Source organism: Apium graveolens, chromosome 4 (genome assembly GCF_009905375.1).
Source record: "Apium graveolens cultivar Ventura chromosome 4, ASM990537v1, whole genome shotgun sequence".
In the NCBI taxonomy this organism is placed as follows: Eukaryota; Viridiplantae; Streptophyta; class Magnoliopsida; order Apiales; family Apiaceae; genus Apium; species Apium graveolens.
Window position 1 is genome coordinate 299,842,263 of NC_133650.1, and position 23,695 is coordinate 299,865,957.

Below are 23,695 nucleotides of genomic sequence, written 5' to 3' on the forward strand. Positions count from 1 at the left end.
AGGAATGGCTCGAATGTCAAAATCGTCAGCCGGAGGTGCAATGAAATCTGCTTTTATGTTCTTAAATGTGGGAGGTCTATAGGAAGGTCCTTTGATCTTCTTCATCAAACGGGAGAATGGTGTAAGGAAGGTACAAGAAATCCTCCCAAAATCCTCCACAAACTCTGGAGGAATCCTAGCATCCAACTTCTTTAACATATTAAGCTCGACAACCATCTACAAACAAAAACATACAGTTTTTCATTAATTCCACAAGGTCATTAATTCCACAAGGCTATTATATGTGCAATATGAAATACGTGTATGTGCCAATTTGGTGTAATGTGAAATATGCATATTTGTAAAACACTTACAACTTCATATCCCTCGAGGATGTCATACAACTCTCTGGTCTTATACTGTTGCTAAGGCTGTGGATCCGGCTTCCCTATTCGCATATGAGATACACCTGCACACCATGCCATGTAATTAGCCTCTAAAGCAATGTCAACCAAGTCATCAACAAGTCCATCTAAATCTGAACAAAACCTGACCCATTTTCCAATATCAATGAACCACCGTACAAGCCAATCCTCTCCAGCAAACGTGGCCTCCTTAGGCCCCCTATAACCACTCATGTTTACTGGCACTCGTGGAATCTGGGGACTAGCACCAAACTGTCTGCTCACCCTGTCTGGATGCTGCCACTCAACCACATCATAACATACAAGGGGAACTCGACCACACCCAGCTAACTGCGCATGTATCATCTCACTGCCCATAATATCGTCGAATCTAGCATATGGCCTCCAAACCACCTCATTACCAGCAACACCATCAAACTCACCCCTATAGAACGGTAAGCTGTGGTGAGGACCTATCATTCTGCACTTCTTTGAAACCCCCTGATGAGTAGAATAGGCCCATCCCTCAGCAACCGGATAATCCTCCTGACCGGGAGACCGTAAAGGCACGCCAATACGAGGAAATCTCTCGTAAGACCAAACCTGTAACACCCACGCACAACAAGCAATGCTCTTACTGTCCTTCTTTGCAGCATTCTCCAAACCCCTGTATATATGAGCTAACACAAATGCACCCCAACCACAATAAGAAATCTCCTGCATATTAATCAGTGGGTGCATATACCGAACATGAATAAAAGACCGTTGTTGGTAGGGAAGAGGATACAACCCATCAAGAATAACAGATACGCCTTAGTATGTACAACTGTGGCCAACATATTATTCTTCTCAGGCTTCCGTGCACCATATCTATCAAACAACCACCCTAGCTTGATGTTATTCCGATACAAAGCATCCTCCATATCCTCCTCGTTTAAAGGCTCAAACCAGTTATTAACAAAATACGCAGCCTTGTTTTCTATCACCCCACAAGTCAGTGCATCCCCCTGAACTGGCAACCCGAGAATAAACCCTACATCCTCCAGTGTAACGGTCATCTCCCCCTGTCTCATGAAGAAAGTGTTGGTCTCCGGTCTCCAACGCTCTACCAAAGCGGATATCAACTGAATGTCAGTAGCCAAGACAACATGAGGGTCTGCAAATATCCCAAACCCGAGCATGTGTAACAATTCCCTCCGTGGTCTTTTTAACTTCCAATCATGCAATGACTTGTTCCCAGAATAACTCTACAACTCCTCTCTCCCTGCACCGTCCTAAACATCCTCACTAATGTGATATCGATTATCCCAAATAACGTTATGCGCGTTCGGACCCGGCAACATATTCCCGAAATCATCAAAATTAGCAATACCTGAAAATATTTTAAACATAATTCATCAATCACCACACGTTGAACAATATTTTTCGATTTAAAATAAAAAATTTAAACATCACATACACAATCAAAACAATCACCACGTATACAATAAAAACAAAAAATAATTCGAATTAAATAATGATAATAACTTCAAATTTAAATACCATCGAAAGACCAAAAACAACGAATAACATAATAATAATTATTACGAATTAAATACAATCAAAACAACAATACATTTGAACTAAAATTCGAATTTTGAAATAATTTCTATTTTCTCGATTTAATTAATTATAAATTCGAAATTTTGTTATTCTCGATTTAATTAATTATAAATTCGAAATTAATTTCCATTTTCAATTAAATTGTCTTAATAATTTGATTTAAATAATTATAAATTCGACCCTAAATTAGTCATGCAAAATTCAACCCTAAATTAAAACAACTTTAATTTTGAATTAAATAATAAAAATTTGAAGTTATTTTTCAATAAATTTCAAATAATTACCCAAAAATTCGAATTAAATAATAACCCTAATTTACAATTAAGTTCTACACAAATTTCCTTAACCCTAATCAAATAATCTACAACAATAACAATACTTGAAGCAAACTATCATTAAAATTGATGAGAATTGAAGCAAACAATAACAATAAAATCATATCAACAACAAAAAATTAAGGATTGAAATTGATAAGGAAGAGGGGATCGATTATATACCCGTAATTAGGAAGAAGGGGTTCGAGTGTTTGCTGCGTTTGTGTGTTAAATCGAGTGTTGTGCTTCCTTCTCCTCCCTCTCCGCGTTCACCCCTTTGTTGTGTTCTATTTTTTACTTCTGCTTTTGTTGTGGTTTGCTAGGTAACTGATAATAAAAAACGGCCCCAAACGCGGACAATTTCCGCGGTCCGTTGGCGAGGGGCAATTTGGTCATTACACCGAACCGCGGATAATGTCAGCGGTCCCCTTTAATTGCAACCGTTCATTCCTCATCCAACGGCTTAAAAGCTGTTTGTTAAAAAATGCTCTACAACAAACGTTTGTTGTAGACCGAAACCCTTCAAGTAATGTTAAAGAGAACAATGTATTTGGAATTTAGTAAGTCCTATGTGAACAAATAAAGACATAGACTAAGATTTGTATAGACCTATTTTTAAATATGTCTATCAATTTTTGTTTATTTGAAATTGCTACATTTTTATATATTATACACAGACAGACAAGCCGATGATTTTCCAGAAAAATGTCTCTTTATTCTTCTGAATGATTAAGGATAATACTGCGTATATTGTATTCTCCTCAAACTGGATATTGAAAGTAAGTTATACCGTGTATATTTGATATATTTCTTACATATTATGATTAATAACAGATTTTAATTTATGAACACATGTAATCATGTATACACACGGATATCATATTTTTATGAGAAAAATTACTAATATACTCACATGGCACATCAACATTTTAGATCAATTTCGTGGGCATTTTTCGGGATTTCTAGCTTTTTCCTTCAACAAATTCCCCAAATACAAACTTTATTGTACACTATCAACTTATTAAAACATCAATATTTTGGGCTCAATTGGGTGTTACTTCCGCGCTTTGAATATTTTGCATATGTAAGTCGTTGCTCTCCTCAAACACACTTTTCTAAATTTTCCCGGCACAACAAACCCCCTCATCAACATCAAAATCTTGATTTTCCGGTGCCGGAAAAAGCTTCAACTTCAAATACTTACAATTCTTGTATGTATCTCCAACAATGCATTCATATCTCTTATGGGTTTTTGTTATCTTTCTTCTTTCTTTTATACTTTCATCTTTTTCAATCCCTTTTTACCCACCAAAGAATTTAACCCTTTATGGAGATGCTAAGTTTACAAACAATTCCATTACTTTAACTCAAGAAACCACTTGTTTATCATCTTCTTCTTCAAATTCTTCAAATGGCATTGGCAGAGCTTTTTATGTGTACCCTGTTAAGTTTCTTGATGTTTCAAGTAATGTAACTGCATCTTTTTCTTGTAAATTTTCATTCACAATCACTTCTTCTTCACCTTCTTGTCCACTTGGTGATGGCATTGCATTTTTGATCACTTCAAATTCTGGGTTTTTTAGTGTTTCTAATGGCTACATGGGCTTGCCTAATGAGGTTTCTGATCCTCAAGATTCATACATTGCTGTTGAATTCGATACGAGTTTTGATTCGTCTCTTGGAGATACTAATGGGAATCATATTGGTATTGATGCTAATACAATTCTTTCACTTGAGTCTGTTGATGTTACTTCATTAGGGTTTGATCTTAAGAGTGGCAAAAAAATGACTGCTTGGATTGAGTATCGCGATTCGTTAAAGAAAATTAAGGTTTGGCTTGGTGATGATTATGAGGTTAGGCCTTCAAGTGCTGTTCTTGAATCTGGAATTGACCTTTCTAAGCACTTTAAGGAGTTTATGCATGTGGGATTTTCGGCTTCTAATGGGAGAGGTTCAGCTGTTCATGTTGTTGATCAATGGAGATTTAAGACTTCCGGGATTGTCTCGTCGACATTTCCAATGGAAACGGCTCAAGAAGAGGAGTGTTTGGTTTGTTGGCCAGGAGATACTAGTAGTGAAGATGAACAAGTCTCTGACTTTCGTCGTAGAGATAAAAGGATACTTGAAGTTATACTTGGGTTGGGAGGTTTTGCTCTGTGTGTTTTATCCGTGCTTGCGGTTTTGTGTTTGTTTTATGTTTTTATGGTGAAGAGGAAAAGGATGATTCCTAGAGAATGTAGTGAAGGTCGAAGTAGTAGATTTCAGGGAAATAAAGTACCGAAAAGATTGTCACTGAATGAAATTAGATCAGCTACAAAGGGTTTTAATCAGAACAAAATTATTGGTGAAGGAGCATCAGCAGTTGTTTATGAAGGGGCTCTTGCTTCTTGTGGAACTGTGGCAGTTAAAAGGTTTAGTGAGGTTAAACGAAAGGGTAATTTGCGTAATCCGTTTAGTAATGAGTTTGGCACAATGGCAGGATGTTTAAGGCATAAAAATTTAGTTCAACTTCAAGGCTGGTGTTGTGAGAAAAATGAGTTGGTTTTAGTCTATGAGTACATGCCCAATGGAAGCCTTGACAGAATTCTCCACTTGCGTACTCATGCCACTAAACTACTTACGTGGGAGCGAAGGGTGAATATAATTCTTGGTGTTGCTTCTGCTCTTGTGTATCTCCATGAGGACTGTGAGAGGCAGATAATTCATAGAGATGTGAAGACTTGTAACATAATGCTTGATGCTGACTTGAATGCCAAGCTTGGAGACTTTGGTTTAGCAGAAGTTTATGAGCATAGTTGTCGAACAAGAGATGCAACTTTACCAGCTGGAACTATGGGATATCTTGCTCCAGAGTACGTTTACTCTGGAGTTCCAACTGTAAAAACAGATGTTTACAGCTTCGGTGTTGTGGTTCTTGAGGTGGTTTCAGGGAGGAGGCCTGTGGATGATAATGGAATTGTGTTGGCTGAATGGGTGTGGAACTTGTGGGAGAAGGGGATGGTAGGTGTGGCTGTGGATCCGCAACTGGTGGGGCGTTTGAACAAGGTGGAGATGGAGAGAGTGCTTGTAGTAGGACTTTCGTGTGTGCATCCAGATTCCGAGAAGAGGCCAACTGTCAAGGAAGCAGCAAGGATGATAAAAGGCGAAATGCCACTTCCCAATTTACCAGCAAAGAAGCCAACAGTCAAAATTCGATCTGTTTTTAAGGGAAATGAAGATCTGCTAAGGTTTGGTGATGAGGTGAATGACACACCCTGGGCAACACCTAAAACTCATTTTAGCAGGTTCTAAATAGACAAGATGGCTGGCTTATTCTACAGCATTGTAAGACCTTAGTGTCTGTTGCACTTCTGCTACTCAGAATCAGGAAATATCGCAGTTTTTCGAGGTCACTTGTAATAACTAGACAGCATTCCATTATTTCAATGTACATTCAGATTTTAACAGCAGCACTAATACTGAATCATCCTTGTGAAATATTTATGCCAAGTACTTGTGTGTTTATATACTAACAAAAAAAAAGGCTACTTAACAAATTAACTACTTGAAGGATGGAACCTCTGGACTCTGGTTGAGTAATGCTCTGAATTGCTCTGAGTTGTAGCATGACATTACAAAATACAATTACAAGAAATTGATACTATAGCTTGATATGCTGTAGTTTTGAATTTTGATTCTATATTATGATTTGCAGATTCATTTGTCCGACTTTCTCAACTCATTATGTAAACTAAATATTCTTTTGAACCATTCTGCAACCAGAATCTAAATGCAATAGTAGAAATGCAGAGGAACTGAAAGGAAAATCCAAGACTGTTACAAGAGTCAATAAGTATATCCAATAAACACCTTTTAAAAAAATTCAGTTTAACTACAAAATTATCTTTTAAAAAAATAATTTATTGTTATTTTAGAAAATAATGTTTTCTCGGCTACAATATTAAAACGGACATCAATAAGAGCATGGCCCAGCTCTTTCCTCGGGCCACTCAAAATGGCAAAAAAATATGAAATGAGACTCTTTTTGCATTGTATCATGTTGAAGTGAAATGGGCGGTCCCTGTTTGGTGGGACTGTCCCATTTGATTACTTTTTTTTAATCTGTATTGACCCACAGCACTTGCATACATAGTCTGTTTTTCTTTGTTTAGCTTTACTTTCTAACTTAACATTAATATTTCTAACGTATATATTTCTAGCGGTAATTTTTTTTTATAAATACTCAATTCTCATACCTTATTCATCATCTTCACATTCTTTAAAAATTTTATTTTTCCTAGCAAAAGATGAATCCAAATAATTTCAACAATCCTCCACCTTCAAACTCTCAAAATTCAAAACCTCAATTTCCATTTCCATATTCATATGCAAATCCCTATTTTCCAAACCCACAAAATTATAATTTTAATTCTCAAAATTCGAATTCTCAATACCAATTTCCATATTCACAGAGTTCTCGAATTCCATTTTCATGTCCTCAAAATCTCCGTACCAATTTCCATTTCCTCCATTTTCAAATTCACAATTTGAAACTCAACAAACACCCACCGATAGTCAAAATTCTCCACGTTCGCAAGTGCCGGCTTTTAGTAACCCAAATTTTATTGATCTAAATGATGATTGTGAAGAAACTGAAGATGTTCGAGAAATTACTGGTCAGTGGAAGTGGGTTGAAGATAACCTATTAATAAGTGCATGGTTGAATGTGTCAATTGATCCATTGGTCGGTACTGATCAAAAAGCTAAAGCATTTTGGGAACGAATTCATCAATATTGTGAAGAAGATAATCCTGGTGTTATCAAGAGAGGAGTCGTAGTTATGAAAAAAAGGTGAAGCCGGATAAACGACGGTGCTCAAAAATTTGGAGCATGTTATGAAAAGGCAATGAAGCTAGTGGGGAGCGATTCAAACTTGAAAACTATATCTGATAAAGCTCATGAACTTCATTTAACTACATACAGCAAGAAGTCTAATTTTGACAGACACTGGTTTGAGCTTCGTAGTCAGCCCAAGTAGAGAACTCCTTCAACTACTGAAAGTTCAAAACGAACTAAATTAAGCCATTCTGGAAATTACTCATCATCGGGAAATAATGATACACCAACAAATGAAAATGTTGTTGAATCTCCGGTTCGTCCTCAAGGTACAAAAGCGGCTAAAAGGAGGGGGAAAGGGAAGGCAAGAACAGTAGAAGCAGATGAAGAGTATGAAGAATTACGAGCTTATGCATGTAGAAAGTTAAACCTGATGCAAGAATTGAATCAGAGTAGACAATTATACTAGAAGCGGTTGCTTCCTCCGATCTATGGATATGACATGCATTTTTTGGAGTTGCTGGATCGAACAATGACATAAATGTGTTAGATCGATCACCAGTATTTGATGAAGTGCTACAAGGTTGTGCTCCGGAGGTAAATTATACTATCAATGGAAACAATTATAATACGAGATACTATTTAACAGATGAAATATATCCCGAATGGGCAATATTCGTTAAAACGATACCACGTCCGCAAAGTGAGAAAAGAAAATTATTTTCAAAATATCAAGAAAACCAACGAAAAAATGTTGAACGAGCTTTTGGTGTATTACAGTCCCGCTTCGCTATTGTACGTGGTCCTGCACGCTTTTGGGACAAAGCAGATCTTGGGAAAATTATGAGAGCATGCATAATAATACATAATATAATTGTTGAAGACGAGGGGGACACTTACGCCACTCAATTTGGTCCCTTACCAATTTATGATGATGCAGCAAATGATTTATCTCAACCAGATTTAGGAGAAGAACCATTTATCCCGTATGAAACGTATATCCAAAATACGTTACAGATGCGCGATAAACGGACACATCGTCAGCTACAAAATGATTTGGTTGAGCATATTACGCAGTTTCATTATAATCGTTAAGTTTTTTTTTAATTGTAACGTTTAAATTTAATATTTTGTTGTGTGCTGTATTTTTATTTCATGTTTTTAATAATATGATGCATTTTAATTACGAGACATGTGTTTTATTTTAATAATATTTTTAAAATTAAAACATTAAATTAAATTAAGTTTAAATTAACATTAAATTAAATTTAAATAAAATTAAGTTTAAATAAAAATAGAATTACTAAAATAGTTTTACTAATAAATTAAATTTAAAATTTAAGTTAAATTCATTATATTAAATATATATTATAATAATAATACAATGGGTCCTACAAAATATGGGAAGTGGGCTTCTAGCATTGGATGAATGGGGGTCACTTTTTTTATAAAACCATTTGGGTGTGAGGTGGCAATAATGTGTAAGTGGGAAGGGGGAAAGTGACCCCGCCACTGGATAAACTTCTAAGAGCACCTGCAATGCGGGGTTACTTCATACCTCGGGACATGTAATTTCTCCAAGTGGCTGGATAAGTGAATATTTCAACATTAGACGAGACACTTTCAAATGGCCAGGGTCACTGTCTCGGGTCGGGGCCATTTGGCCATAGATAAATATTTTAATACTACTTTTTGAGAAATACTGAACATGCCATATGACTATGTAAACTTGTGAGTGTATATGTGAATTACTTTTAAACGACTATAATATCAACGGTTAGTATACTGACATTATAATTATAACGGTTATAAACGGTAATATTTTTATTTCTATAAATATCAATTTTTATACTCTTATTATTCACACTTCTTACTTCTAAAAAAAAATCTTAGCAAAATGAATCCAAATAATCCCCCATCTTCAAATCAAAATTCAAATTCTCAAAATATAAACCATCAATTTCCATATCCATTTCCAAATTTCTATTTTCCAAACCCACAAAATTTAAACCCATATCAATTTTCACATTCTCAAAATTCTCAATTTCCATTTTCATATCCTCAAAATTTACCCTATAACTTTCCATTTCCTCCATTTCCAAATTCACAATTTGAACCCCAACAAACACCAATTAATATCCAAAATTCTCCGAAAACACAAGTGTCGGCCTTTGGCCACGAAAATATTATTGATCTAAATGATGATTGTGAAGAAAGCGAAGATGTACGAGAAAATACCGGTCAGTGGAAATGGGTTGAAGATAAACTACTAATAAGTGCATGGTTGAATGTGTCAATTGATCCACTAGTCGGTACTGATCAAAAGGCCGAAGCATTTTGGAATTGAATTCAACAATAGTGCGAAGATGAATCTCCTGGCGTCATTAAGAGAGGAGTTATGGCAATTAAAAAAAGGTGGCAACGAATAAATGAAGGTGCTCATAAATTTGGAGCAGCTTATGACGAGGCTCAACGAACAGCCAGGAGCGGTACAAATATGGATAATTTATTTGAGAAAGCTCGTGATTATCATTTAACTAATTTCAAGAAGAAGTCTAACTTTGAGCTTCATTGGCGTGAGCTTCGTAGACATCCCAAGTGGAGACCTCCTCAAACTAGTGCAAGTTCTAAGAGAACTAAAGTAAGTAGTTCTGGAGCTTATTCATCGGAAGGAAATAACAATACACCAATATCTGATGAATTTGAACTGGTTCGTCCTAAAGGTACAAAAACTACAACTAGTAGGAAGGGAAAGGGGAATGCCACAGTTGCAGAAGTTGCTAAATATAAATCTATACAAGTTGCAGACAAAAGAAGAATGGATATGATGGAATCATTAAACAAAATTCGACTAAAGGAAATTGCGGTGAAGCAAAGTGAGATGGATTTACAAGTCATTATGGCAGATACTACTAAAATGAATGATGCTCAGCGAATGGCTCATGCTAAACTGCTTTAGAAAATTATGGCAAGAAACTAGTTGGGGTTATTTTTTCTTGTTTGTAAACTAGCCGTTAGAATCTAGTGTTTGTATTTTCTTGTTTGTAAACTAGCCGTTAGAATCTAGTGTTTGTATTTTCTTGTTGGTAAACTAGCCGTTTGAATCTAGTGTTTGTTTTTATTTGTTCATATACTAGCCGTTAGAATATATTCTTTTTTTACCTTCTATATAAACTAGTTCTGTTAGTTCTTTCAATTCACATCAAACACTAACATGAATCAAACACCCACATCAGAAATTTTTGCTACGGAATTCACTGAAGAATTCATTGAAGAGTTTTGCGATGACACTAAACACAATCGTCGACTCGAGCTTTTTCAAAAAATATATGGACAAAGCTCAACAACATCCATGCCTCGTCAAAGTATTTATAGAAATCGTGAATCAGGTCATCAACGTCTAGTGAATGATTATTTTTCTCCGAATCTTGTATATCCAGAAAATATATTTAGATGAAGATTTCGTATGGGAAAACATGTCTTTCTTCGTATTGTGGATGCTGTATCAAATTTCGATCCATACTTTCAACAGAGGATTGATGCTGTGGGAAGAAAAGGTTTATCACCTTTACAAAAATGTACAACGGCAATGCGTATGTTGGCATATGGTGTCTCTGCAGATGTTGTTGATGACTACGTTCGTATTGGAGAGAGTACTGCAGTTGAATGCTTGAAAAAATTCATCTCCGCTGTATGTGCGATATTTTAGGGTGAATATTTACGAAAGCCGAACTCAAATGATGTGCAACGTCTATTACAAATGGGTGAAGCTCGTGGCTTTCCTGGTATGATGGAAAGTATTGATTGCATGCACTGGCAATGGAAAAATTGTCCAAAAGCATGGAAATGAATGTTCATGAGTGATCACAAGGAGTTGCAATAATTATACTAGAAGCAGTTGCTTCATCTGATCTATAGATATGGTATGCATTTTTTGGAGTTGCTGGATCAAATAATGACATAAATGTCTTAGATCGGTCTCCAGTACTACAAGGTCGTGCTCCAGAGGTAAATTATACTGTCAATGGAAACAATTATAATATGGGATATTACTTAACAGATGGAATTTATCCTGAATGGGCAACATTCGTTAAAACGATACCTCGTCCACATAGTGAGAAAAAAAATTATTTGCAAAATATCAAGAAAGCCAACGAAAAGACGTTGAACGAGCGTTTGGTGTGTTACGGTCCCGTTTCGCAATCGTACATGGTCCGACACGCTTTTGGGATAGAGCATATCCTGGGAGAATCATAAGAGCATGCATCATATTACATAATATGATTGTTGAAGACGAGAGAGACACATTTGCTACTCAATTTGGTCCATTACCAACCTATGATGATACAACAAATGGCTTGCCGGAACCAAATTTAGGGGAAGAACCTTTTGTCCCGTATGAAACATATGTTCAAAATAGTATGCAGATGCGTGATAAACAGATAAATCGTCAACTGAAAAATGACTTGATTGAACATATCTCGCAGTTTCATAATAATCGTTAAATTTTTTTAATTGTAATGTTTAAATTTAATGTATTTTTATTTCATGTTTTTAATAATATGATATGTTTTAATTACGTTTTTATCTTATTTAATTAACATGTTTAAAATTTTAATCACTTTTATTTGATTATTATAATTTTAAAATTATTATATATATTAAAATTTAAACTAATACAATTGAGTAATTGAATAAATAAATCTATTAATCAAGTTACAATCGACTATAAAATATTATAAAAGAATTTTTGAAAAGTGTGAGAACTGACCCTCCACTGGAGACATGTAGTTTACGTTCTTTCTTGGACTGTTTATGTGGAGCAAAAAGTGGGACCACTAAATTTTAAAACGTCCACTACCGCTGCGGGTGCTCTAAGGGTCCGGGTCATGACTAGACCCGGTAATTTTGGACACGACACGACATACACGACACGAAACGACACGAAAATTTAGTGTTTGTGTTTGTCATTTTAGTACACGACACGAAAATACACGAACATGAAAGTACAAGACCGAGATTTAGTGTCGGTTTTGTGTTTTCCCTTCAAGTACACGACACGACACAAAGTATACGACATAAATAAATATTATAATTAAATATTAATATTTATAATGTATATATGTATATTTATAATAGATATATGCATATTCATTTTTAAAATAATTACTTAATCTTATAATATGTATATAAATGTGATGTAAATATATATTTTTAATATATTTCATAAAAAATTTACCTAAAAATCTTATATTTTTAATTATTTATTAATTTATTTTAATTAATATTAATATTCGATTTTACACGAAAAACACGACATGAAACGAAATTACACGAACACGAAAGTACACGAACTCTAAACATATCCATTTTGTATTTAAATTTCAAGTACACGAAACACGAAAATACACGATACGAAAATATACGACACGAACGATAACATCCAATTGTACGGGTAGCTTATTTGAAAACTTAAGGCAAAACACTTCGAGTAAACAAAAATTGTGTTGTGTAAATTTCTTAAGGCACAAGAAAAATGAAATTCATTTCCAAGCCATGTTTAAAGCTCTTGCTTTTCCCGCCATTTCAATTACTTAAAAAACATTTTTATTCAATCAATTCTTCATCCTTGCTTAATGAATTCACCACTTATTGTTACCAAAGAGACCTTCCTAGAGCGATGAACATTTTATCAACTATGCATACGCACAATATATATGCAGATTCTGTGACGTACTCTGAGCTCATCAAATGTTGCATTTCACGAGGCGCTATTCGTGAAGCCAAACTTGTTCATAATCATGTTTTTTCACATGGGTATAGACCCATGATGTTTCTTATCAATGTTTTTCTTAATATGTATGTCAAGTTTAATCTTTTGGATGATGCGAGAGAGGTGTTTGATAAAATGCCTGAGAGAAATGTGGTGTCGTGGACGACGATGATCGCGGCATTTACTAATGTTAAGAATTATAAGGAGGCTATTGGGTTTTTGATTTTAATGCTTAGGGATGGGGTTAGGCCTAATTGTTTTACTTTTTCTAGTGTTTTGAGGGCTTGTTGTAAGTTGTCGGAACTTAGACAAATTCATTGTAGTATAGTTAAGTATGGGTTGGAGTCTGATGTGTTTGTGAGGAGTGCTTTGGTTGATATTTATTCGAAATGGGGTGATTTGGTGAATGCTGAGCGGGTTTTTTCTGAAATGCCGACAGGGGATTTGGTTGTTTGGAATTCGATTATTGGTGCGTTTGCTCAGAATAATGAGGGTGATGAAGCTTTGAATCTTTTTAAGAAGATGAAGAGATGTGGGTTTACAGCTGATCAAGCAACTTTAACTAGTACTCTGAGAGCCTGCACGGGATTGGCGTTGTTGGAACTTGGACAACAAGTACATGTTCATGTACTGAAGTTTAAACGAGATTTAACTCTTAATAATGCACTTATGGATATGTACTGTAAATGCGGCAGTTTGGAAGATGCACATCGTACTTTTAATCGGATGTTAATTAAGGATGTTATCTCATGGAGCACCATGATCATGGGTTTAGCACAAAATGGGTTTAGTCAGAAAGCTTTGGAAATGTTTGAAGCAATGAAAAAGTCGGGGATGCGACCAAACTATGTTACAATTCTTGGTGTTCTATTTGCTTGTAGCCATGCTGGACTAGTAGACAAAGGGTTGTACTACTTTAATTCAATGCAAAAACTTTTTGGCATCGAACCTGGAAGAGAGCATTATGGCTGTGCAATTGATCTTCTTGGAAGAGCTGGAAAGCTTGATGAGGCCGTTAAGATGATTCATGATATGAAATCTGAACCTGACGCTGTTACATGGAGAGCCTTGCTTGGCTCATGCAGGGTTCACCAAAACATTGACCATGCAGTTTATGCTGCCAAACAAATTCTGGCCTTAGATCCTGATGATGCAGGCACCTACATACTTTTATCCAATCTTTACGCGAAGTCTCAAATGTGGGAAGATGTTGCAAACGTGAGGAGGATAATGAGAGACAAAGGAATCAAGAAGGAGCCGGGATGTAGCTGGATTGAAGTGAATAAAAAAATACATGCTTTCATATTAGGAGACAATTCAAATCCACAGCTAGCTGATGTAATTAAAGAATTGAATCAGGTAATCCACAGATTAAAGCAAGTGGGTTATGTTCCGGACATATATTTTGTTCTACATGATCTTGAAGGGGAACAAATGGAAGACTCTCTCCTTTATCACAGCGAAAAACTGGCAATTGTGTTTGGCATGATGTACTCAGTGAAGGGGAAGACTATCAGGATTAGAAAAAATCTCAGGATATGTGGGGATTGCCATGTTTTCGCAAAACTTTTGACCAAGATTGAGGATCGTGACATTGTTATCAGGGACCCAGTTCGTTACCATCATTTCCGAGATGGAATTTGTTCATGCGAGGACTTTTGGTAGCATTGGATGAGGATAACTTGTTTTTAACTAACCTTACAGATACTCACTTTAGGTGCTTTAACATTTGTTGAACATTTTATTAGAAGATGAACCCTGCAGTGTTTTAGATGTCTGAGCTGCCAGGTGGTAAATTATTCAAATACTTGATATTCAATTGCTTTGATGTTCTTTATAGAATAAAAAGGGTAGCAAGTGAAAATACCTTGTTCCGTCATTTATTTTAAACTTCCTTGCTTTATCTTGTTTTTATACAACTTTATCCTGGACATGGACATGGTTTGCTGATGGCCTGGACTGGACTGCAAGAGTGTGACACTAGAACACCAATTGACGAAGTGAGACACTTGTTCATCACTAACGGGGGACTACCCTGACTGGTAACTACTGACTTCCAATCTATTCTTTCCTTGTAATATTAGTAAGTTCCTCTTTCTGTACAGAGTTATCTACATTACAATTCTACCATTAAGAAGAATTTCAGTTCAGGTATTCTTTTGATTGTGTAATACTCACTCTACACGCAACAAGTGTTTCATGTTGGAGCTAATGTATTACGTTCCCTGTTAGTAATATCACCAAGGTGTACATGCGGTATGAAGATGTGTGCATATATATGTGTGTCTAAGTGTTTGCAATCCTGTTTGCTAGTATCTAATTGGTCAAAAACAACTACATAAGTTGCTGGTTTGCACTCATATGTGCCAATTATATGGCATTTTAAGATATACCGATAGTTGGATAATTAGCTTGTTAGTCAAAATTCACTCATATACATCTGTGAGATTCCTCTATCCCATTTTTGATATAATTTACTTTTAGGTGCGTCTAATATTGTAACATCTCAGATGCAATTGTTATGTTGACCTGCCATAGAACTTAGGATTATGTTAGATAATCATCTTAGATTGAAGAGGTTCAGTCAATTTTAGTGATCTTGCCTGGAACTATTTAGCTCTTTGGTTGGTGACATCCGATTACTATTATGGCGAAAGTGTGATGCGTGTTTGATCAATGGGGAGAGATCAAGATTACACTTAAACCACTTTAAAGTAATAGGGTCGGGACCAAGAAAATATATTACTTTAACAAGTTTATATATTATTTTTAACGAGTTTATTACTTTATTGGGAGTAAAGATACATTGTGTCTATTATATTGGGACCGGAGAAAAATATTATTTTAGCGAGATTATTACTTTATGGAGGTTTAACTGTATTGGCATTAAGCTAGAACGTGATATGCATGACGCATCACTTAATGAGCCCTATACTTAAATGAAATCCATCAATTTTTTGGAGAAGATCTGGTTGAGTGATATGTATTGTATTGTGCCCAAAAACAGGATCTTGCCGATTAATTTTGGATTGATACCCAGTGATGTGTATGACACCTAAGATCAAATAGTCCTGGGATATCTGTAACATTAATGCGATGAATTACAAGATCTTTTGTTAAACATCACAAATCGCATGTTTCAAATTGCCCTTCAAGTAAGTTTTTCTCACGAGTTGAATGTTGAATGAGGATAAAATCCCCGAGAAATTGATCAAAATATCACTTTATGTTATAAAATGATCCAAAATATCACTTCTCGAAAATGACCCAAATTGTTACTTTACTACGTTATATGGTGTAGCCTTTGAAAAACCACCCAAAATGTTGTGCGATATAGCGTTTTGTTTATTTATTTTTTTACTTTTAAAGGTCAAACTTCATGTGATTTTTTTTCTTGTTTTGAACTTCTTTTGGTATATTGTTTAGGGACCCGGAAATATCACTTAATGTTACGTTTTCTTTATTTCTTTTTATTTAATTTTTTTTAAATTTAAAATTATATCATAATTTAATTTTTTTAACATTTATGGTTCATCAATCCCTTTTTGGATTTTAGAAATATTAAAAAAAATAATAAATGTTACACCGAGGCCTAAACCCTAAATTAAGCTCCCCTAAACCGTAATTTAAGCTAGAGTTTAGGGTCTAAAGGTCCTAAACCTTAGGAATCAAAAATATGAACTTTAAATTAAACAATTTTAAAATTTAAGGTTGTAGTTTAATTTAATAATTTTTAACATTTTAGGTTTTACTAATCCCCTTTTGGGTTATGGAAAACAATTTAATTTTTTTTTCAGTATTTTAGGATTTAACAATTTTTTATTTGAGGTTAATTTTTTTTAAAAAAATATATGTGTAAAACGCTAGATGAAGTAGTGTTTTAAGGACAAAACGCTACATAATATAGTGTTTGATGCCAAAACACTACTTTGTGTCACATTTTGTACATTAAAAAAAGTATAACGCTACACGATGCAGTGTTTTGGAATTCTTGTCTAAACGCTACACGATATAGTATCTTGAGATGATATTTTGGGTTATTATTTCCAGAAATTACATTTTGGACCATTTTCACCCAAAAATGACATTTAGGGTCACCGCCCAAAATCCTCATAGTTGTAACAAATGAGCTCATCGGTCATATTCCCCCCCACAGTTTTCATGTCTCACAGTGTGTATAGGTGATATTTTTTTTAAAATGCATTTTCTATGACGTAATCATGGGCACATAATAACCATAAAAATTTATAAGTTTAATAAATTTTAATTGTTTTTCTTTAATAATAGTGGAACTCATGCATTCACAAAAATTTTGGCAATCAAAATGGATTAAATGGACTAGGTAGTCTAAAATTATAAATTTCCGTTCTTATCACATATAATTGAGCATACTGCCTAAAAACTGCTTTGAAAATATTTCCGGTTGAAAGTTCAGTCCATAAAAAAGATCCATTAATGGCACTGACAGTTAGCTCCCTTATAAGATCAAGTTCAATGGTGGGCTATATCTTGTACTATATTTATATTATAACTCAAAATCAAAAAATTTCAATTCTAATGATGTGCTAAACTTGGTGCTAAAATAGCATATTGCTATAGTTGGTGCTATATTTAGCACAAACTATAACAATAACTATAATTTCCACCTCATCAAAAAGTAAAAAAGTGGAGGGAAATGAATAAAAAATAGATTTATATCTCAACCTGTTCAAGTATATGAATGCACATATATTCATTCATCATCCAGTTTTCTTTACAGTACATTAATGATTTTTCACACAAAATTAAAAACATGCAATGTTTATTACAAAAATTTAAAACGATGTAGTTTTACCATAAAATTAAAAACATACAATTAATGTTATTAGAACACCAACCATCCACATGTATGCCATCCGAAATCGCTGTCGAAACATTTTATCATTGAAAACAGAATTTGTGCATAAATAATCTCGTATTATTCTTTCATTGGCAGCTACTGGATCACGCTAGATGAAAGTTTTTTCTGTTGTAGAACAAGCATGACCTCCTTGTTGGTGATTACTCGTTTGTAGTTTTTGACAGCTGCTAATCAACATCATTTATGATTTGGATCATGGCCTTTTTCATCTTCATCTGAAGAATCTCCATCAAAATCACCTCTCTGTATCCTTTTCTTTAAACTGCTCATATTTTGTTTTTCTAAAAGATAGATTCAATATGATATGCCGAGTGAAAGACAAATAATAAAGAGTATACTAATAAATATATTGAATGTAGGTGGTTGAATTTATGTTTAAAATAATAGGATAGTTGAGAGTTGGTTAAATTTGACACAAGATATAGCACCAACCATAGGAGATGTGATATTATTTTAGCAACTTATAACAATAGCTGCACCTATTTTTAGGTCACTATTCAACTTGCTCCGACAAAAAATCTGGTAAATGAGTGATTGGATTACAGAATATAAATGATTATATACCAGATCCTTGAGCCCAGTGTTTGGCAGGCTGCCCTAACCCTTTGCAGATCAAGGCCCTATACCCAGTTGGCTGCGCGGCTAGCATCACTTCTTAATGGCGCATCTAACTCTCTGCTCACCCACCCATATATCTCCGCATCTTTCCTTGTTTTTTTTTAAAATGTCACATCACTATTTTTATTTTTTCTTTACGCTGTGCTCCACAATTTGAAAAAGAAGAGGGTAGAAGGAAAAGAAAAAGAAGATAATTTTAAAAAAAATTAATTTTTTTTACCCATTTTCTCTCATTTTTACATAAACTGGAGAGTAGTTTAATTTATTTTCTTCTACTATTTATTTTCTCTTCTCTTTTCCTCCCATCTTTTCTTTTCTCTTCTCTCCTAAAGAATCTCAGAAGCACGGTCTTAATGTTTAGTCCGAGAGAAATTAATCTCCGATACTTCTTTATGATGAAAAAATTGGAGATAAATTTTAAAATAATTATATGTCTGTACATTACAAATACGTGTAATTAGTATTTATTCATATTGAATCAAATTGTATGATAACAAAAGACTTATATCACATGAGTTTACAAATGAGTGTGAATCTGCGTTTTAATAAATCTAGCTTGAATCAAATTCTCGGATACCCACAGACTCTTATTACATAGGCTATCTAATGTCACATTAGTAATGTGTTCTTGTGTACACTATAAAATTAAAACAACTATTTTGGTAATTAAAATTTAACGCATCCTTTTTGCATATGCACATCATTAATCAGCAGTCAGCACACAGATTATAAATGTTTTTTTTAATATTTGATTACTTGACGTTAGCCCCATAAATCCGAAAAGGACACTAATAATAAAAATATTAGCCTTGTAATTATCCTAGTGTGTGTGCTTACTGCTTACTAGTTAATTACACACAATATAAACATTAACACACGCAACTACTAATTTAGTAGCTTCCTTAGGAAGAACTTTGTGCAACTATTTCAAACCCTTCTCCATCAACATCCTCTTAAAGGAAATGTTCAAACCCCTTATCTCCATTTATAAAATTCTAGCTTGCTAAACTCATACTAACAAACAAAAAATGAGCAACTTTGATGATGAAGAAGATGAAAGATTTTTACAGCTACTCCATGAGTACTTCTTAGAATCACCACCTTTTTTACTTGTTTCCTCCTCAGCTCCTCCCCTCCATCACAATCCATCTTTTATCTCTCTGCAGGTTTGTTCCCCATCCAAGATTTTCTTGTATCTTGTGCTTGATTACTTTTTTTAGTTGTGAACTTTTTATATTTTCTTTGTTTTTTATAGAAGGTTCTTGAGGAGAGGTCAGACTGTGAAACCAAGATTCTTGAGAAAATTTTGTTGTATATGAATGACAAGGAACATATTGAAAACATGAAAGATTTTGTAGTGTTGAGATTGAAGATGGATAATTATGAAGCTTCTATTTGCAAAACTTCATGGTTATCTACCACTTTTGGAACTCCTAAAAGTATTTTTTTTCTATCCCTTCTTTACATTTTATTTGGAATTATGATTGTTATTAGTGACTAATTTTTTTCTTCATGGTGTGATTAGTTTATGAATATACAGGGGAATATGAGTACATAGATGTTATGATGATCAAGGACAATGTTGTTGAGGCACCTAAAAGGGTGATAATAGATTTGGACTTCAAGTCTCAGTTTGAGTTAGCTAGGCCTACAGAAACCTACAGTGAGTTGATTGATGCTTTGCCTTGCATATTTGTTGGAAGTGAAGAGAAGCTGAGAAAGATCATCTCTTTGCTGTGCACTGAAGCCAAACTGTCCCTTAAGAACAGAGGCCTTCATGTTCCTCCTTGGAGAAAATTTGGTTACATGCAGTCCAAATGGCTATCAGAGAACTGCAGTAAACACTCTTTTTGCAGCTGAGATCTAGATATATATAATGTGATGGCAGGTTTTTTTGTGGTTCCTCTGAGTTTTCCTAATGGCACCCTGCAATTTTCGAGCCAAAATTTTGTTCGGTTACATATATCGTATATGCCTGACAAACTTAGCACCCTGCATTCCTCAATGCTTTTCCTTTCTAATGCAACACATTTTTGTTTTTGTTCATCCGAGAACAAATTTTAGCGTGAGAACGTAAAAAGTATATGTGAAAAAACCGAAATTTAGTTTTCTTGTATTGGAATGATGTTATATGTAATGGTACATTCTATGTGTCAATGAGTTTCATTTGTGTTTACATTTTGTAAATGCAATTTTGGTGCTGGTAGAGTACAGTATGTTTTCTTACGTGTGTACTGCAGTCTGCAGAGACCTTAAAAAAGTCTTTCAGAAGAGGACAAATAATATTCTTCAGAACAGTGCCTGTAGTTATATTTAGTCAATGAATCTAATCTCTTCATTTTTTACGAGTCAATGAACATCAACGTCAAGCCAGTTTTGAGAATTGGTGTGAGTATGACATCTTGAAAAAACTGATACCACTTCAAACAAAGGAGAAAGTCGACAAAAATATTTACATTATGAAAAATAAACTGTATAATGAATTATTAAAATTCTACATTACAACAACTTGTAGAGGATGTTCTTATATTTGATATCTATTGGCCGGAATTACTTATGTGCATAATATACTACCATGAAATGCACAAATGAAGTTTATTATAATACTACATAGTGCCCGTTTGAAAAATCTGAAAATAAATAACTTACAACTTAAAATGAATAAGTGAATTATAAGTAATAAGGAGAAGAATACTTATAAGTTAAATAAGTGTTTGGATAGTTTTACTTATAAGTCAGAATTTTTTTTCTTAAATGAACTAAGATAAATAATTATTAAATATAATTATCTAAATTCATTAATTTTAAGTTAGATTAACATTTAAAAATAAATATTTTAAAATTGAGGTCAATAAATCAGCAAAAAATCAAAATAAGTTGAGAAAAAGTATGTTGTTACCAACATTCAACTTATCAACTTATAAGTTATAAATTCAACTTATAAATTGAATTGACAAACACTCGTAAATAAGTTATTACGGACTTAGTAATCATAAGTGGCTTATAATTATGAGCCAAACAGGCATGGTATGCATAAATAAAGGTTTATGGTTCAAGTAAAATATGAAGGCAGATTGTCGAGAGCAATCGTATGTTACAGGATATCATATAGTAAAATAATATCACAATACGCGAAAGATTGGATTAAGTCCTAATTTACACGTATCTCGGAATAATAACGCGACATGATATACTATAGGAGACTTGTCCTAGACCCAAAAATAAAATGCACATGTAAGTCTTATTTAGCAAATCTTTATTTAAAACCTTATTGACCAAATCTTATATAATGTAATCATGAGAATTAATGTTTTGGGTGCAACTCTGGTCTCTAAATTACAAGTCAGTCCCATATAGCATCAGCATTTAGCAATAACATTATATAATACAAATCTTGATATGTTTAATATTGTAAAATTTATGTAGACATGCTCTCTTCATAAGGATTTTATATACTTGTATAGGATGATATCCTCTTGTCAAGGTTGAGTTGAATTCAGAGTCAGGGGAATGAATTAGATACCTTTCTTTTCTGTTACTTAGATACCAAGTATAAACCAAGAAAAGGAAAGAAAAAAAGATAAAGTACTGCAGAAAAGTAGTTACCCTCCTCACATTCAATCAAACAAAAAGTATCACCATTACATAACATCCTTACTCATTAAGGCACCAGCTATCAAGCAAGCCCTTCTTATTCCATACAGCAAAACAACAACATTACTTACTATCACTACATTTCTGGAGAAAAATGCAGAACTCATTTTTCGAAAACCTGATGGAAACTGGAGAAGCAGAAGAGGATGACTTCTTACCCACATACGACGCAGTGGAGGACGTGAATGATCAATCCAATGCCACTTATTTCCTCTACATTATTCTAAGTGGCGCTGCACGCCTCAACGCTCTTTTACCTACTGCTATAATCCTGGCATTCACTCTTTTATATCCGCTCATAACATATGATGGACAATGCACAAGTTTGAAGCGCTGGATTATGGGATGTTTCTTAGCCCTTTTCGCTACTTCATGTGTACTCTTTTCCATCACCGACAGTTTCAGAACAGCCACGGGAAGGCTCTACTTTGGTGTGGCCACGGTGAATGGAATGTGGACTGTTTGTGCTGGACATGTGAGACCACGCGAGCCATCCGTTTATAGGCTGAGATGGCCTGATATTTTTTATTGTTTGCTTTCCTTGCTTGCTTTTTTAACGTTTGCAGCAGCACATACTGATGTTTTGAGTTGTTATAACGTTAATTTGCCACAGAAAATCAGAATTTATGTTCCTCTGGTGGTTGGATTTCTGATCAGTGCACTGTTTGTTATTTTTCCGTCTAGGAGGAAGGGAATAGGGTATCCTTTTATGCTGCAGAATGATGTATTTTAGCATATATTTACACACAAGCAAAATGATTGTAATTTTTTTTTTGATAATCTCAGGGTATTAGTGACTAATTTTTTCTTCATGGTGTAGTTAGTATATGAGTATATAGGGCTATACGAGTACATAGACATAACGATGATCAAGGACAATATAATATAATGACACGGAATATATATTCATTTTTAAGGTTATAAGCCATATTTAAAAAAAAAATCTATTGACACAGGGAGATAATAGATTTGGACTTCAAATCTAAGTTCAAATTGGTAGGCCTACAAAAACATATAGAGAGTTGATTGATGCTTTGCCTTTGGTTGAAAGTGAATAATCTTGAATATTATTATAAAATGTTTTATTTTATAAAACATATTTCGTTTGCAGGACATTTGTTTAGTTTGCAGGATGTTAATTATTGATATTCGTATAATATAGTTCACAAAATAATATATTTTATAGTATTTTGATTGCAGAGCATATGTACTATCGAGATATCCGATAAAATAGTGATAATCATAAAATTTTACTATAAAAAGGAACATCAGATCAACCATATATGAGGTGAAACAAGTTCCACTACTACGTATGACCTTTTTAGCCTATTTTAACATGTAGAAACATTTTCGTATTTACTGAAATATTTTTATGCACATGAATCTTTATTTTAGAATATAGAGATGAAATTGCTTATGTAATTATGTATAAAAATAAAGTAAAAAAAATTGATGAATGAAAGATCAGAAGGGGGACTGTTATCAAACGACAACATAGAATCACTTTAGATAAGTAAAATATCGTTTAACATGATGTAAATCATGCAATGACCTGATTTTCTAATATATGTAATCTTTAGATATAAAACATATGATTTACATTTTTTATTTGATTAGTAAATTAAAAAAATTGGAA

The 23,695-nt window shown here is 34.0% G+C and overlaps 7 protein-coding genes across 8 annotated transcripts; all 7 read left to right on the plus strand.

Annotated features, from left to right (window-relative positions):
- The first annotated feature begins 3,285 nt into the window (after positions 1-3,285).
- Positions 3,286-5,743, plus strand: LOC141717250 (L-type lectin-domain containing receptor kinase S.6-like). The gene has a single exon (XM_074519341.1). The coding sequence runs from the start codon at positions 3,527-3,529 to the stop codon at positions 5,588-5,590; it is 2,064 nt and encodes a 687-aa protein (XP_074375442.1). The 5' UTR covers positions 3,286-3,526; the 3' UTR covers positions 5,591-5,743.
- A 1,027-nt stretch (positions 5,744-6,770) lies between these two features.
- On the plus strand, positions 6,771-8,209 carry LOC141719912 (uncharacterized). The gene is made up of 4 exons (XM_074522275.1): positions 6,771-7,129; positions 7,361-7,530; positions 7,632-7,711; positions 7,895-8,209. The coding sequence occupies exons 1-4, from the start codon at positions 6,771-6,773 to the stop codon at positions 8,207-8,209; spliced, it is 924 nt and encodes a 307-aa protein (XP_074378376.1).
- A 1,303-nt stretch (positions 8,210-9,512) lies between these two features.
- Positions 9,513-10,073, plus strand: LOC141719913 (glutathione S-transferase T2-like). The gene has a single exon (XM_074522276.1). It carries the CDS (start codon positions 9,513-9,515, stop codon positions 10,071-10,073), a length of 561 nt encoding a protein of 186 aa, XP_074378377.1.
- A 507-nt stretch (positions 10,074-10,580) lies between these two features.
- LOC141719914 (uncharacterized) lies at positions 10,581-11,371 on the plus strand. The gene is made up of 2 exons (XM_074522277.1): positions 10,581-10,805; positions 11,033-11,371. Exons 1-2 carry the CDS (start codon positions 10,581-10,583, stop codon positions 11,369-11,371), a joined length of 564 nt encoding a protein of 187 aa, XP_074378378.1.
- A 1,246-nt stretch (positions 11,372-12,617) lies between these two features.
- On the plus strand, positions 12,618-15,127 carry LOC141717251 (pentatricopeptide repeat-containing protein At2g03880, mitochondrial). Its single transcript, XM_074519343.1, has one exon. It carries the CDS (start codon positions 12,651-12,653, stop codon positions 14,550-14,552), a length of 1,902 nt encoding a protein of 633 aa, XP_074375444.1. The 5' UTR covers positions 12,618-12,650; the 3' UTR covers positions 14,553-15,127.
- Positions 15,128-19,305: 4,178 nt separating this feature from the next.
- Positions 19,306-20,703, plus strand: LOC141717252 (uncharacterized). Of its 2 annotated transcripts, none has more exons than XM_074519345.1 (3): positions 19,306-19,571; positions 19,664-19,844; positions 19,931-20,703. In XM_074519345.1, the coding sequence occupies exons 1-3, from the start codon at positions 19,434-19,436 to the stop codon at positions 20,263-20,265; spliced, it is 654 nt and encodes a 217-aa protein (XP_074375446.1). In that variant the 5' UTR covers positions 19,306-19,433; the 3' UTR covers positions 20,266-20,703. The 2 variants fall into 2 exon arrangements, with proteins under 2 accessions (XP_074375446.1, XP_074375445.1); XM_074519344.1 differs by having other exon boundaries at positions 19,661-19,844; positions 19,931-20,701.
- A 1,450-nt stretch (positions 20,704-22,153) lies between these two features.
- Positions 22,154-22,792, plus strand: LOC141719915 (protein DMP2-like). Its single transcript, XM_074522278.1, has one exon. The coding sequence runs from the start codon at positions 22,154-22,156 to the stop codon at positions 22,790-22,792; it is 639 nt and encodes a 212-aa protein (XP_074378379.1).
- Positions 22,793-23,695: the final 903 nt, after the last annotated feature.

Bases quoted from the DNA above. Each gene is read 5' to 3' on its own strand.
- LOC141717252 (XM_074519344.1), top strand. From the start codon at position 19,434: ATGAGCAACTTTGATGATGAAGAAGATGAAAGATTTTTACAGCTACTC. The intron at 19,572-19,660 runs GTTTGTTCCCCA...TGTTTTTTATAG, and splicing joins CATCTTTTATCTCTCTGCAG to AAGGTTCTTGAGGAGAGGTC. The intron at 19,845-19,930 runs GTATTTTTTTTC...TGGTGTGATTAG, and splicing joins CACTTTTGGAACTCCTAAAA to TTTATGAATATACAGGGGAA.
- LOC141717251 (XM_074519343.1), top strand. From the start codon at position 12,651: ATGAAATTCATTTCCAAGCCATGTTTAAAGCTCTTGCTTTTCCCGCCA.
- LOC141719913 (XM_074522276.1), top strand. From the start codon at position 9,513: ATGGCAATTAAAAAAAGGTGGCAACGAATAAATGAAGGTGCTCATAAA.
- LOC141719914 (XM_074522277.1), top strand. From the start codon at position 10,581: ATGGGAAAACATGTCTTTCTTCGTATTGTGGATGCTGTATCAAATTTC. The intron at 10,806-11,032 runs GTATGTGCGATA...TCTGATCTATAG, and splicing joins TGAAAAAATTCATCTCCGCT to ATATGGTATGCATTTTTTGG.
- LOC141717250 (XM_074519341.1), top strand. From the start codon at position 3,527: ATGCATTCATATCTCTTATGGGTTTTTGTTATCTTTCTTCTTTCTTTT.
- LOC141719912 (XM_074522275.1), top strand. From the start codon at position 6,771: ATGTCCTCAAAATCTCCGTACCAATTTCCATTTCCTCCATTTTCAAAT. The intron at 7,130-7,360 runs GTGAAGCCGGAT...AACTAAATTAAG, and splicing joins GTCGTAGTTATGAAAAAAAG to CCATTCTGGAAATTACTCAT. The intron at 7,712-7,894 runs GTAAATTATACT...GGTGTATTACAG, and splicing joins TACAAGGTTGTGCTCCGGAG to TCCCGCTTCGCTATTGTACG.
- LOC141719915 (XM_074522278.1), top strand. From the start codon at position 22,154: ATGCAGAACTCATTTTTCGAAAACCTGATGGAAACTGGAGAAGCAGAA.